The 16,323-nt window shown below is 36.3% G+C and overlaps 1 protein-coding gene across 7 annotated transcripts in view; it reads right to left on the bottom strand.

Moving 5' to 3' along the window:
* The window catches only part of ADAMTS6 (ADAM metallopeptidase with thrombospondin type 1 motif 6), a 336,979-nt gene that overhangs the window by 56,317 nt on the left and 264,339 nt on the right, over positions 1-16,323 (bottom strand). For 6 of the 7 annotated variants that reach the window (XM_074202710.1, XM_074202713.1, XM_074202711.1 and 3 more), the window contains 5 exons: positions 15,585-15,718; positions 13,771-13,894; positions 12,552-12,632; positions 9,877-10,040; positions 9,269-9,407 (listed from right to left, as the gene is read on the bottom strand). In XM_074202710.1, the coding sequence (XP_074058811.1) occupies positions 9,269-9,407; positions 9,877-10,040; positions 12,552-12,632; positions 13,771-13,894; positions 15,585-15,718 (642 nt within the window). Of the gene's footprint in view, positions 1-8,491; positions 8,581-9,268; positions 9,408-9,876; positions 10,041-12,551; positions 12,633-13,770; positions 13,895-15,584; positions 15,719-16,323 lie in introns of all 7 variants that reach the window. The other variant, XM_074202716.1, reaches the window with a different exon arrangement.

The following is a 16,323-nucleotide window of genomic DNA, read 5'->3' as shown; positions in this document are numbered from 1 at the left end:
TCTGTTGTGATTTGTTGTTAGAGAAATATAGCAACATTTTTAGTTGTCTTTTACTGGCAGGAAATTATTTAATACTGATAACAGTTTGGAAAAGCAACTTTTCTAAAAGCATCTCCTCTATCAAATATGAATGAATTCACATATAAATAGAAAAATTCATCTTGAAAATAGCATTTCTGCATTATTTTTAAAGAAATTTTATTTATTTAAGGCAATGGGGTTAAGTGACTTGCCCAAGGTCACACGGCTAGACGATTATTAAGTGTCTGAGGCCGAATTTGAACTCAGGTCCTCCTGGTTCTATGGCCAGTGCTCTATCCACTGTACCACCTAGCTGTTCCCTCTGCATGATTTTAAGTCTGTTTTGAGGAATTGAAATAAATAACTTTTTTCATGGTTAGTTTAGCTTTGGAGTTCCTGCTTTGGACTTGTTGAAGCAATAATCAATACAAAGCAAAACCAAAAGGTAAACTCCAAAGGCCTTATTCTGAAGCAGATTGAGCAGTAACTTGGAATTGCTCAGAATTTCTGGTTATACTTTAACTCATTACTATCTTTCATTGTTTTACTCTTAATGATGAAGTCTCAAACTCAGAATAGAGAGTTGAGACTTCATCATTAATATGCTGTCAAGTAGTCCAGATTTCCATTTGTTTTTATTCACCAATTGCTTAGAATTCCTTTTCTGGCTTTTCATGTACCTCCTGGCTTTCTTAGCTTCTTTCATATTTCAGCTCAAATCCCACCTTCAGCAAGCAGCCTTTCCTGGTCCCACCTTTTCTCTGTGATTCACTCCAGTTTCTCCTGGTCATGCCTCTTTACAAGTTGTTTCCCCTATTAGATTATAAGCTCCTTGAGAGCAGGAAATGCATTTTTTGGCTTTTCTTTGTAGCTCCAGCACTTAGGGAGGTAAGCACTTCATAAGGTTTGCTGACTTAACACATGCACTGCCACACAACACTCACAACACACAAAGAGATAAAGCAATCTTTTTTTTTAGGTTTTTGCAAGGCAAACGGGGTTAAGTGGCTTGCCCAAGGCCACACAGCTAGGTCATTATTAAGTGTCTGAGACCGGATTTGAGCCCAGGTACTCCTGACTCCAAGGCCAGTGCTTTATCCACTACGCCATCTAGCCACCCCAAGATAAAGCAATCTTAAACAAACTGAAGACATTAATTATCACAACTTGACTCTAGTTCTTTTCAAATATCTATTTTGTTTGAACCAGACACTGCTCATTGGCTGTGTATCATTTAATATCAACTTTTACTACTATTGCACATTCTACACACCAAGTGCTTTATTACTAAGCTCTTTACAAACATCTCTTTTGTAATATATCCCAAGATATCATATTGTGATCCTCACAATAACTCTGGGAGGTAGGTGTGATTATTAACACCATTTTTCAGTTGAGTAAACAGGTTAAGTCATTTGTCTGTCACCCAGCTAGTTTCTGAAGTAGGATTTGAACTTTGGTTCTCTTGACTCCATTTTGCTGTCAAGTTGCCTCATTTAAGGATTCCTAGACATCCTTAGGCTCCCAGGCCACCACCAAGCAAGGTAACTTATTTTTGTAATAGGGATGCACTTCCTGGGCTTTCAAATTGTTATTACAGCTGTTGAATTCGTTTGAAAGGTTGTACAAAGCTTCTTATCTATTCATGCAAAACAGCAGAGAGCATCCCAGGTTTTTGAGGTGGTCAAGGCTATTGGCAGCTTGGTGAAAAGGATAACAATATTCCTGCCTTATAGGTTAGTATGAGGCTGCAATTAAATAACAGACATGAGAGAATTCTGAAAAGTACAAAGTTCTATATAAATCTAAGTTTACAAATACTCATGTTATTATCATAGGAGGATGCTGGCTTCAAAATGAGCAGTTTAAGGGAACACGCTGTTATCAGAAACCCTTTTTGTTTACAACTGAAAATAGGAAGCCACAATATTTGAGGAACCTGACATAAAAGGACTTCTCAGTTCTGCACAGAACCATAGCAGAGTCCAACTCCCCACCTTTCCTCCATTGACAAAGAAAGAAAACATTTTCTCAGAAAACATATCATTAGAAAGCAACCTCTGCTTAGATTCAAGAGCCAAGATTATAATCAAACCTTGTAGCTGCATAAGGAATGCTAAAGTCTCCACTGTCATACTCTGAATTAGCAGGGCCCTCACAATCTACTCACATTCCCTTCTAAGACAACCTGACCAATGGAATAAGATTACTAATTTGGCTCTACCTTCAATCATGTGCCATAAAAACAGAATTCATTAGCCAAGAACACTCTAAACCATGGTCAACCTAAAATAGTAATTGAAAGTTATGTAAACTATCCTAGGAAGCTTCCCCCTATAGGAAATGTGTGGAGGAATGTATGTGGGTTACAAAGACAAAAAAATAAAACAAACAGACTTAGTGTTGGTTCAAGGTGTATGTGAGGGAAGGAGGCAGAGAGATGGCACCTTTTCCAGATTGATATGCTATTTCTTTCTGTAGTATTTAAACAATACTATAAGGCAAAGGAGGAGACTGACCAATCGAATGAGGATCAAATAGGTTGCAGTTGAATGGACTGAGCAAATGCTGAGCCCCACGAAAGAGCTGAGCTGTGACAGTCCAGAAGAAACATTCCTGGATAATAACAGACTACATGCAGTGGAAAGCTTTCTTCTTTGGATTTCAGGCAAATTCAAAATTAAGCAGCCCCCTGGTTTTCTCATTCTCAGCATACTTTGTTATCTCCTATCCCCTGGGCTGTCAATTCAGGCTTATCAGGGAAGTTTCTTTGTGTGTGGCCAATTGCAGACCTTCTGTATACCTACAAACTTTGCACCTCTAGGTGAAGAGGAAGAACATGGGGAAGTTCTGAGAAAAGCAAAATGGAAAAGATAAACTTTAATGGAAATGATAATAGGATAAAAACCCCAGAACTGAAGTAGAAGCTTCAAACTATAGCAAAGACTTCCTATCAATAAATTTTACTTCAATATAAGAAAATCATAGACTTTTACAACTTTTTTTATTGGACATAAAAATCATTGTTAAAAATTGTTAAAAATCTGTTGAACTCACACCGAAGGTTAGAAAAATCTACTATAGTTGAGAAATTCTATCATTTATCACCTTATCCTTAGCTTCAAAACTTTGTTTTTTTGTAATGTGCAAAGAACAGTTAAAAAGTCAAAATGTAGAATTTCAGCCTTAACTGGGAGTTAATTGACTCTAGTGGAATTTTACTTAAAACCTGAAAGTTCTATTTAAATAAAATTTTTAAATGCCTTTAATACAAGAAGCGAAAATGCCCATAGTCCAGCAAAGAGTAATATTTTTCATTTATACTTGGAAACCTGTTTAGAAAGTCCATTTATATGTTATAACTTTATACCAGTCAAGAAGACCACTTGTACAGGAAGGTTTTCCCCTCAATGATGCTTCTGCTTTCCTTTAAAGCATTTTAACTATCTTTACTTGAGTTGCACATCATTGTAAGATGAGTTCACACTCTTTATGTCAAATCACTTACCTTAAGACTAACACAATTCTAATGGTTACTCAACTAAAACCACAATGAAAAGGGAGTATTCTCATATTACTAATGACCTTGAGACCAAGAATGTATGACTAGATTCAAAGGATGACTTGCAGCCAACATTTTATGTTCACAATATATTGAAATCAGCATGGTTTAAATTGTTGCATGATAAATAGATCATGGACAACATAGCAGAAATGCAAAAATGTTTTGTTTTCATCACTGAAGTTCTGCTTATACCTTTAAAAAAAAACATTTTGGATAGCTCTATTTGAAATCAAATGCAACTTTTGTCCACATTGGTATATAGCTATATTGATTTACACATCTAATTATCTACCAGTCCAGTGGGGGCTTACAGGAATACTGAAATACAGCTACCTTTAGGATTAAACACTGGGAGACCAAAAAAGATACATGTTTATGATGTACAAAAACTTAGATTAGGAGTGGAGGAAAACAACACCCTAGAAGAAATGACCAGGGTTCTGAAATAACTCAGAATTTAATGATCTTTACTTTGGCCAAAGTCACAACCAGATCTTTAACCACATTTATCCCGAAGACAACACCCAATACATTGCATCCCCGAGTTCTTCACCATGCTAAGGAAGTGTTTCATCACTGACTCAGAGCTAAAGAGATGATTTGAACTGAATCACCAACACTGCTTCCTGCAGCATTAAAACTTTCCCTTTGGGTCTGCTAAGCAACTGGCAAACAGTCCCGACCCTCCCTTATCTAACTTAAACCAGAAAGATGCTAGACCACTGTGCCCGAATGCAAGTGAAATCTGCTGTGAGTAATGCAAACACAAGTGATGGGAACAAATGAGAACCCTGGCCAGTCAGTGTTGTCTTAAAAGAAGAGCTCTTTAAGGGAAGGGAGCTCTTCTACTTTGACTAAGGACCCAATACCTAGCAACTGGTTAGGGAAGGAAAACAAGTCACCCTGGGCAACAACCTTTGGTGCTTCCTCTTCCTCTCTTCTTACTAGTTTTTTTTAACTCTTTGAAATGTGATTTTTTTTTTATTTTATCACTCAACTGAAATGCTCTTTCCAAAATCTCTAATGATCTCTCATTGGCCAGAATCAATGGCCTTTTGTCAATTCTCATCTTTCTTGACTTGTTTGTAGCTTTGGACTCTGTAGAGAATTATACACTCCATTCCTGAATACTAGGTTTTAGTAAAATTCTTTCTTTCTCCTTCTCACGCTATCTGATCACTTCTCAATCTCTTTTGAATGAATCTTCATTCAGGTCATCTTCATTATTCATGGAGGTGTGTCTCCCCAAGACTCTTTTCTGGATTTTCTATTTTTCCTTCTATATTCACACTTAGACATCTCATCAACTCCCAGAAGGTTCTACAATCCTCTCTATGCAGATGATTCCCAGATCTATATATCTAGCCCTATTCTTTCTCCTGGTTTCCAGACTCACATTCCCAACCGCCTTTGGCTATCTTGAATTGGATGTCCTATAGATATATCAAACTTTTCAAATCCAAAACAGAAATCATTATCATTTCCCTCAAGCCTTCATCTCTTCCTGGTGTTTCCTATTACTGTCACAGGCACCACCACCCTCCCTGTCATCAAGGCTTCCAATTTTGTTGTCATCATCTCCTTCTCATTCATGCTCATCCCATATATTTAATCTCTGGTCAAATCTTTCCATTTCTATCTTTATAATATCTCTCATATAAATCCTCTTATTTCCATTCACATAGCTATCATTCTAGGACAGACCCTCAGAACCTCTCAGTTGTACTATTGCATATTGCCTGCTAATTGGTCTCCCTGCCTCAAATCTCCCCACTCCATTCACTTTCCAAAATGATTTTCCCAAAGCACAGGTCTGATCATATCCTCTTATTCAATAAATCCAGTGGCTTTGTATTATAAATACAAATATAAAAATTTTCTGCCATTCATAGTCATTCCCAATGGAGCCAAACATCCTATGGTTCCAGTCTTCTTAAGTTTTAATCCCCCTATGATCCAACTACATTGCTTTTCCCCACATATGACACACCATCTCTCAATTATATATTTACAAGTGTTATCTCCTCTATCTGAAAAAGATTTCTCTGATTTCTGACTTTTCTTCTTTCAAAACTCAACTAAAATCTCATCTTCTGCAAGAGAATTTTCTTGTTCATCCCTCCCCCTTCCCCCAGTGCTTTCTCTTTACACTGTATATATATCTTACATGTACATAATTACATGTTGTCTCCCATACAATAGTGTGAGCTCCTCAAAAGCAGGATCTGTGTTTTTACTTTGTTGTCAATGCTCTGCCATTTTAATTTCTGGGTGAAAATTTTGTTTCTCTCAATACAGTGTTTCCTGAGAACAATAATACTGAACATCTGATAGAATTAAGGAGACCACAGAGATTTCCTTCAGCTCTGCTTTTGACATATTATAATAAGAATTGTCCTTATATACAAATAATACTGTAAGAGTACAATGTACTTTCTCCTTAGTGTAGGGCAGGGAAGATATAATTCTTCCCATTTTACTGATGAGAAAAATGTATTTTGGAGATATTAAATGACTTATTGAGAGCTACAAAGGATTGGGATTTCACTTTCAGGTCCTGAATTTTTCCAGTATATCATGCTGCTTCTCTATTATATGTGATAATGACTATTACGAAATCATTAAGACAGAGCCCCAAAACTTTCTACTATCACCTTTTGGCCTAAATTGGCTTTGTTTTTCTTCTACTCTGTCATAAAACTATATTTATAGGACTTGAAGATGGAGGAATGAGGAACTCATGTTCACTGGTCAAAGGACTCAGTTCAATCAAGTTGATGTGTTTTTCATTTTGAGCAAGGTGAAAAAGAACTAAGAAAGACAAAGTTAGATTTATTTTTTTAATTTGCATGCTTAAATTGTAATTTCTTACTTTTTCTAATCCCCCCACCACACTCATTTGTTCCCCAAATTCACTGGTTTTATTTAATGTGTGCACAGATGGTAGAATTGGAAGAGATGGGTATAAATTAAAGGAAGATGTATATCTGCTCAAATATAAGGGATAACTTCCCAAAAAGTACTGTTGCCTGAAAATGGAATGAGCTTCCTTGATAGGTTGCTACCCATCACTGGAAATGTTAGGCAGAGCCTTCCATGAATAGTAGTCAGGAATGCCAGAATTTTTGTTTCGTGTAACGGTTGGCTTAGACAACTTCTCTAGTATTTTGCTACTCTTAATTCTATGCTTTTATATAAAAGATACAAAGAGGCTCAACTTAATACACTAGTAGTCTTCCTTTGGATCTTTCACTATTTCATGGAGACAAGGGACTTCGATGAGCTGTCTAAATGGATTTAATAATATGAACAATAGTCATTTTTTCAAACCCTTAGTATTTCCTGTCTATATTATTGAACCAATAAGTTTTGAGGCACTACAGATCTCCTGGAAGAGACCTTTCAGAATTTTAGAGCTCCATGGCAACAGCCCAACAGCATCACAAACAGGAGCATATGGAGAACCTCTCCATTTTGGACATCACTTTCTTATGTGGACTTTGTACAAGATGTCCCCATGAAAACAGAAAACTCCTTTGGTAGTAAGTTGCCCCTTTGTTTTATGCTTCACTTAATGCTGACACCGCAGTAACAACATCTGTTTCATTACATCTTCTAAAACATACCCTAATGTCCAAATTGAGTAATTTCTACTGCAACATTAGCTACTTTCCTTATTTTCTTCTCTTCTTTCTATATCAAGAGTTTTTAACCTGGGGACTGTAACTTGATTTTAAAAAATACTTTCAATCTTCAATCAAATATTTTTCAATATAATAGTTTTCTTTATAATTCTATGTCTTCTATTATGAATGAAAAAACCATTATATTGGGAAGGGTGCAAAGGTTTCTCCAGGCTGCAAAAGTGGTCTATGACAAACACAAAAATATTTAAGAAAAAATATAGAAAAATATGAAAATATTAATTGAAAATCCTCTCTACCTTCTCTTCTTTAGACTAATCATCCTCAACATTTAGAATTTCCTCACTGGGTTTCCTAATCCTTATATTATTTTCCATTTCCTTTGGACCCTATTAAAATTCTCCACATCTTACTTCAACTGCAGGGCCCCAAACTGGATACACCACTCTTATAAAGGCTTCTTTGCATGTGGAAAAAGTTGTAAAATGAGTTTATAAACTGAATACAAAGGAATTCACATGGAAAGCAGAGAGCTAGCTAGATGCATGAATGCCATTAAAAATCAATTCAATGGCATAAAACTTAAACCATCATTCACTATAAATATTTTTACTTTCCTAAAAGAAAATGTCAATGCCCTTTAGTGCCTATCTTCAACATGCTCTTAACACAAAGTGGGAAAACATTTGCATGTAAAACCTGTCATAAGAAAACCTTTTATTGTGTCCTGAATCATACAGGGCATGACTTCATAACACCTATAGAATGGAAAAATAGTTAGTACACTTAGTTCATTCACCTTTCATTTCTTTTCACAATTTGTTCTTTTCCTATTTGCTGATTACCAAAGATTCAGTTGTATTTAATTAAGACTGAACCTGGATTAGCACAATCATTTTGTGGTCCAAACTCTCTTTCTAATACCATAGGAAGAAGATATCTTTGGTCTCCATAGGAATGAAATTAATGGAAATAAAGTCTATATGGGACAATGAAGAGGAGTTAAATATTAGAAGAATTAGGGAAGTTTCTTTTTTGGTCCTTATCTTTCCCCAGTACTACATTATTGCTAATCAAAATTTTGTCATTCCTTGAATTTGGTAAGGTATAGTGAGATGCTCTACAAGGTGCAAGACTAGGGTTGAGGAGTACTTTTAAGTCTCTCATTCCCTTGTCTGCTAGAATCAAGGGGTTTGGTGGAGGCGATGCATTTAGTTTCCAGAGAGAAGAAAGATGCTGTTCACACAGCTCTTCTACTCACCAGTCCATGCAGCAGCAATGGTGTTGGCTTTGAAGGAAGCCAACTGTCCTGCTCTCCCAGCCAGAGGTAAAGAATTGCATTGGTGGCCACTAGAGGGAGGAGGATTAGGAATACAGTAAATTGTTGGGAAAGGGCACCCATGAAAAATGCACATGGGACAACCAACACATCACCAACCACCACCTAGCAACTACCTCTCTGAGTGACCTCTATGGGATTGGCATATACCATTAACCCAGAGACCCAGTCACTAGTTACTGATGAATGTTTCCCAGTCTGGCCCTTTTATCTTTGGGGGCTGGTGGGGAAGAGAGTCTAAATTGGATCATGAGAAGCACACATACACACACACACAAACAGACATACAACCAGACACTATCATTGCCCACCCCCAACCTCTAATTACAGGAAGTCTGAACTATGCTTTAGGATTCTTGCTTATTTCCTTACTTAAACCTTCTGATGTCCTTTATCAAGAAAGCTCTCGTGAAAAGCAAACAGCCCAACTTCAAGATAGTCTTGGGAGAAGCATCAGCAGAGAGAGACACTCACTGTGCCAAGATGTATTTTTACCAACAAATCTGTACAAATTACATGAAGTTGAAAATAAACGAAATATAATATAGTGAAAGCAAATTTTCTTTTGCTCAAGGATAGCTTGAAGCAGACCTGCAAGAGATGTATTAATTAGCTTCTTCTATAAACATAGAGCACAGCACAGAGTAGGTTGGGTCATCCATCCTACCCTTTCTCTGGGCTGTCTACTGGGGGTCTTACCTCCAGCACAAGTAGCTGAACATTCAGACCAGGGCTGATGATTCCATGCAAAGCCAACTTCATTGTCTCCACTGCCCGTGCGAGTGATAGGAACATTGAACTTATATCTAATTCCCAAATTCTGTTCCTGAAGTAAAATCTGACATCAAAAACAATTGAATAAAGTACATTTTAAATGGCAAATACAGTATGACTTAAAATGATATTTCAACTAGATTTCTCATGTTTTGTGGATGGGAAAATGGGACAAGTTACAAAAAATGGACCTTAATAGCTCTTTCAAAAACATCCAAAAGAAAGCCCATTGTTTTACTTTTTACTTTCATTAATGAAGGTGATTTTTTCACCTATCACTTGAATCTGTTCAATTCTATTAGCTTTCCTATTTATACTGAAAGATATTAATTATGCAACCATTAACAATTCAAGGATTTAATGATATTATACTTTCATGGAACACTAGACTTGAAGTCTAGGAGACTTAGTTACTGATATGAAATGTAAACCCTTGGGCAACTAATTATATACCTTAATTTCCCTACCTATAAAATGGGAATGATACCTGTCCCCTTCCCACCTCAGAGGATGATAAATTTGGAAATATTTACCATGATGATCAGATTTTCTGAGGTGGGTCCTAGGGCTTCCAATGACTCTGGTTCATCAGTTGGTCTTTTATAATGGAAAGCTGTTCCAGCAACATCAAACTTTCTTGGCCAATCAATAGTCCAGGCACCATTAATATAGTAGTCATCTCCTTCAGATTTTAAAGCTTAAAAAGAACAAGGTAACAAATTAGAAGCACCATTTAATCCTGTGATCCTGCTATATGATTATATAGAACTACAAATTCAGGCAATATTATATAGAATAACCTAGAGTACCACCAAACTGTTCCTATTTCCCTTCAGAACTAGGGCTTTTAAGATATCTGCATATATAATTTTTAAAAATCCTGAAGAATATGTTCCAATAAACTGTTCTTTTATAATTAAATAGCCTCACTAGTTTGTCTCACAACTTATAAGGTTTCTGTCCATGTGCTCACCTAACCAAAGAAAATGTGAAGGTAGACAGATGGTCTGGGGCATTTAATTTCTTAAAACCATACTCATATTCTTTCTAATTACAAAATATTTTCACCTTCCTCAAAAAACTGATTTGAAAGGGATATTTAAGAATGAGAAGAGAAATTTCCAGGTAGATATGGAAGCTGCTTTCAAATATTCTAAGAGCTATCATGTGTAGGAGACACTAGACCTGAACATGGAGGAAAGTTCCAAGGACATAGATGTTGGCTTGATCTACAGAAAAATAACCAATAATCAGAACAGTACAAACATGGAGGTTGTTTCAAGAGGAAGTATGTTTTCCATCACTTGCCATCTATGGGCTGAGGATGTACAGTCACTTGCTACAGCAGTTTTAGAAGGGATTCAAGATTCTAGTAGGGTTGGAAAACCTATGAAATTCCTTCTAATGTTAATTTCAGGACTCTGTGAATATCCATTTCTTTCTCTTTCTACTACTTTACATCTTTCTTCTGATATATTGTGAAAATTAGTTTAATTTCTTAAAACAATTTGATCTTTTTGCACCTGGAGATGTCAAGGTATATTTAAAGATAATTGATTTTTCCATGTTTCAAATTTGTTTTAATTGGGCCTATATGTAAGTCTGAAAGGTATTAAGTTTCATGTTATTCAAATTTTCTTGTAACATTTCTCTTTATATCTGTCATATGTCCATTTTTGCCTTATCTTGTTAAATGATGCAAGACATTGTACTAAGTCCAATTTCATTTAGATTACTTTCTACTTTTCCCAACGATTTTTGCCAAATAATGAATTCTTACCCCTTACATTTGTCAAACACAAGGTTATTACTGTAAGTCATTACCTGATGCTCCATTGTTCTACTTCTTAGTCAATATCAGATAATTTAAATAATTACTGTCTTACAATATAATTATTGATCTGTGTGAAGTATTACTTGCTAAGGTTTTGTAGTCTTTCTCAAAACAATATTTGCTCTTTCTTTTTAAAATAAATAAAGATGAAAGAGGATAGCTGCTGTTTGCTTTCAAATGGCAGTGACAAGTTAATATGGCATGAGAACTAACCTTAATTATTTGAAGGGTTGTCAAGTGAAAAGGGCATTAAGATACTTGAGGCAGTTAGATGGTGCAATGGATAGAGCACCAGCCCTGGAATCAGGAGGATCTGAGTTCAAATTTGACCTTAGATACTTGATACTTATTAGCTGTATGACCTTGGGCAAGCCACATAACCTCATTACTTTGCAAAAAATAAGTAAAAAATTAAATAGATGAATATTTATTATATGTGATGCCAGAAAGTAGAACAAAGAATAATCATTGGAAATTTCAGGAGTAGATTTCAGCACATCTGTGGAAGACATTCCTAACAATCAAAGTTGGTCAGAATTGACAGTATTGCAAAGAATCAGTTTCCCCAATATTGAAAGTCTTGTAATGAAGGCCATATCAGGGATACTTGTCAGGGATGGTGCAGAGAAGATTCCTCCTTAGGTATGACTTGGACTGACAGCTGCTGAATTTCTGATTCTGTCATTTAATTGTGCCTCAGTTTCCTCAACTACTAGGCAAATGGAACAGTGGTAGGAAACATCTAAATAATATTGCCAAAAACATTTCATAAACATAGCCAGTGTTTAATAAATACTTAATAATAACAGTTATTTCTCAGAAGTGGAAGACTCCTTACTTTTGAGTTGTATTTCTAGGTTTGGTTTGAGTATCATGGGAATAGTCTCAGAGAGATGGAACAACCAATAAAGAATGGTTAAAAAAGAGTAAGGAGGAGGGGGTACTAGAAATGATATTTCTCTTTGAATGCCAGTACAGGTGCAGGAAGCAATCCTAAATTCTTGGGTAAAAGCAAAGAAACCTTCCTAGTTAATGGAAGGAAGAAAGGACCCAACAATATAAAGGAGATGGAGTGGGGAGTACTATTCTGAAAGTACCTTTATAACACAGGTTTCACAGGAAACAGTGGTTGGACTTGTAAAAGGAGAGCGAACTTTCCACCCAGCTTTCTCCAATAGTCTCTACTGCATCACTTGATTGGACAAAAAGTCAAACCACCAGGCAACGGGGGCTTAAGTTGCTAACTTTTCATCCTTTAAACAGTTTACTTGTGATTGTGTAAAGTAAGTAACTTTGTGACCCAAAGTAGAAAGCATCCTCTTTCATGACGCCATGTTGTTTCTCCCATCGCTTTAGTCCTTGAAAACTTCTTACCAATGTAGTTTTTTGACATGGCCACCTCTCTGACGTCAATGTGGACAGAGCCTCTGGGAATATGCACAACTTCCATGTAGCCTGCATCATAAAAGCAGATCTGTAACACTATATATGGATCTTGGTCAAAAAAGAAATCTTTACTAATGACTCATGAGAATTTGTACATTTTTAAAAGTAGATTTAGACAACAACCACTCTATTTAAAACTGTTTTTCACAATCAGTTTTAAATTGAAAACAGTAAGTTTAATCTATTGGTATATTATTTGTCCCTCAATCCACAGTCTTGCACACACTGCTCTGTTAATCTTAAGGGAATTCAGTAAGATCAGGACACCAACCTTCCATTCCCTAGGAGGCAAGTTTCTGGTTTTAAAATACAATTTTTCAGTGTCTGGATATCTCTATCCTTCTTGGAATTCTAATAGACTTTATTGGCATCTTTTACACTTAAATTCTGTTTTATTTCCTACTTCAGAGGCAGATAGATAGAGTAATAGTTAGAGCACTGGACCTGGAGTCTGGAAGACCTGGGTTCTAATCAAGATCCATATAACTTTCTAGCCAGGTGTTAAGAAGTAGAAAATATTGACTTATATTTTGAGATGGTGGGTCTGTACAGGGCTGAACAAGAGTCCAGAGAGTAATTGCCACCAAGACCATCAACAACTTTGTGATAGTAAGTTACATCACACAATTAAAACTTAAATGTGATCATCAGATATGGCATACAGCCTGAGATACAATCACTAAAATATCTGTCTGCCTCCGTTTTCTCAGCTGTAAAATGGGAATAATAATTGCATCTGCTACTCAGGATTATTGTGAAGATTTGTAAAGTATTTAGCAGAGGTCTGGCAAAAAGTAGGTGCTCAATAAAAGCTTTTTCCCTTCATTCCCAGTTCTCTGTTCACTTTTTCTTATCTACCCAACTAGATTATAATCTCTCTGGGGGCAAAGAGTCTATCTTATTTTTGTCTCTCAGCACCTAGCAGTCTTCAGTATATAATAGGCACTTAATAATGCTTGTTGGATTGAATTGACACTATGGAGCCAGAAAGTTAATAACTGGAATGAAAATTCAATAAAAACAAACAAGTAAACAAAAAAGCCAAACTTTGACAGTCTTCCTAAAATAAGAAGATAAAAAGTAAGGGAAGAAACAAAATATTTCTGAGGTCTGAGAAAGTAAGGAAGGATTATCTATCCACACTCACCTCCTCTGGGCAATGAATCATTGAAAAACCCTTCAATGGCTTCACATGTACTTCCATCCCCTCCACAGACTCGGCATCTGTCTTCCCTAGCATCAGATCCCAAAATATTATCACAACCTACATGCTGGAAACAGAACAAAATATTCAATGTGTCACAAAGAAGGTTTCTTGGACCATCACTGAAAAGAATGTATACAGTTCTTTTTTTTGCCTCAAAAATCCCAGAATGAACCACCATCCCCTTGCTTCCTGTCTACACTCCAACATGTAAGTCCTGAGCCAACACTTCTCAGGAGAAAAGAATAAATAATTCAAGATGATTCCACTAAAGTGAAAGTCTACAATTCTGTTCTAAGATCTCTTTTTTATTTGTTTCCTGATGATCTTTCCACTTACAACTATATATCCCCATTCCCACCCCTGCACCAGGAACACAGGCCGTGTCTACATCTCCCAGCCAATTAACAACAATTCTCTAAGATAACAAGACTCTCGTCTTAATTTCACTGAAAAGAATAAGTGTAAGAAAATATTGGTTCACGTTTTGAGACAGTGTGTTTATATAGGACTGAGCAAGATTCCAGAGATTAGCTGCCAGCAAAACCATCAACAACTTTAGGATAATTCCATCACACTGTTAAAACTTAAATGTGATGATCTGATATGGCATACACTTTCATTTATTACCATTTGGTGATGAGGAAGTTTAGATCTCAAAATTTCAATTTATTCCTTTTAATTCTCATTTATTTGTACAGAAATAGGACCCATTGATGTATTTTTAGTAATTTAACTTAAATGTGTGATTGTCAACTCTTGAAAACAAGGATTTAAGTTGTGACTATAAATCCTTAGACCATCTGTGGCTGTCTTGAAGGCCACAAGAATTAGGGTCACAGAATTGAGATGACAATTTCTAAGAAGCCAAGCACATTAAAAAGTCCAAGAGCATTAACATGAATTAGAAACTGTATCATCAAATGAAAACCAGTGAAGATTTTAGCAGCTGTTAAGTCTAATAGGGTCCTTTGCAAGAAAGCTATGTATAGTCATTTGTACCCATCCCCTAATCAGAAACTGAACATTTCTTCAAAGCACAGAAAATCAAGTTTGATCATATTGATCTTTTGGTAAATGAAGGTTGTTACTCTTTTTTTATAATAAATTGGTCTCAACCCAAATCCTAGAAAAACTGCACAAATGCTAAAGTAGTCGGGCTTATTCCTTAAGATAAAATATCTCAATTCAGTAAAGGTTAAGTTTTAAATGAAAACCACTCTAATCCATTCAAAAAGGGGCAGAGGAGGAGAAAGAACCTGAGAGCAGTCTCAAACTCTGAGAAAGAATTATGGCATGAGGAAGAATCAAATGCTCTCCCAAGGCAAACATATGGCAACCATATGAATAAGGGCTGAACTGGAAGTACTTCCCATACCAGCTCTTTTTCTGCCATCTTGTTTGTAAACAATGTAGAAGAATAACAGAAATTATACTTCCAAAATATTTTCATAACTCTGGCAAAACAATAGCATCATAACTAGGGCATTCCAACAAATCCCATTTGCACAGTAGTTAAATATGAATGGCTTATTAAATCTACAAGCCACATTCTACCTTCAGATATGGATATATGGCTCCCAGGGGGCTTAACGGTAAATATCTGGTTCTCTCTAAAGATGGACTCTTCTTTAATAATGCTAAGGGTGCAGGGAAGGGGAAAAAAGTAGCACATTTAACTCTCATTTCTCTGTCTCTCTTTCTCCCTGCCTCAACTCAAAAAAACCTCAACAAAGGAAATACAACATCTGAGCAACCTTGCATTCTCCATTGATACAGATATCCAGCGAGTCAGCATTGCATTGAGTTCCATCTATCACCGCAGGGGCACGTTCCGTGTAAAAATTGTAACCTTCAGCCAAGCAATTCAATGCACAGGGCTTCACCCCACCTGGACAAGCACAGGAAGTAGAGGAGAAATCAATAAAGCAGTCCTTCTAAAGAAAGGGTCATTTCAGTCTCAACCATGTCAATTGTGCAATTCCCAGAGGCATCACATAGTACCTCTTGAATGGATATTCAGATGTGTAGTTTTCTTAACTTCCTTTCAGTCTTTGCTAATTTGTTTGCCAAATTTGGGCCAACATCCTCCCTGCCAATGCAACCCAAGGGACCTGCTAAGCAGTTCTAAGATTTGACATCCCAACAATTTTTAATTGAAGTTTTCAGCATGTTATAGGTCAAAAGTGCTGCCAGTTATAGGTCAAAAAGAACTCTGCCTGTTGAAAAGAAAAGCATCTAATGAAAATAAGGTTTCTAGGAAAAATGAGATAATTAACTTTCTAGACAGGAAATTCTGCTGAAGATATTGTCACTTGCTATTGGAGTTGGTGAGATCAAGTATGGAAATACTGTTTCACCATAACTTCTTCTGGGAGAAAAAAAAGAAAATTTCTTGCAGGAGGGGAACCACAGCTGCAAAACTCTGTCCTGTTTTCTGCCATGGCTCCACTATGGGAGAAATGATAGATAGCATTTAAAGCTCTTTGATGACAG

Source organism: Macrotis lagotis, chromosome X (assembly GCF_037893015.1).
Source record: "Macrotis lagotis isolate mMagLag1 chromosome X, bilby.v1.9.chrom.fasta, whole genome shotgun sequence".
Lineage (NCBI taxonomy): Eukaryota > Metazoa > Chordata > Mammalia > Peramelemorphia > Peramelidae > Macrotis > Macrotis lagotis.
Note: the sequence above shows the minus strand (reverse complement) of the source record. Positions and strands in the feature narration are given on the sequence as shown.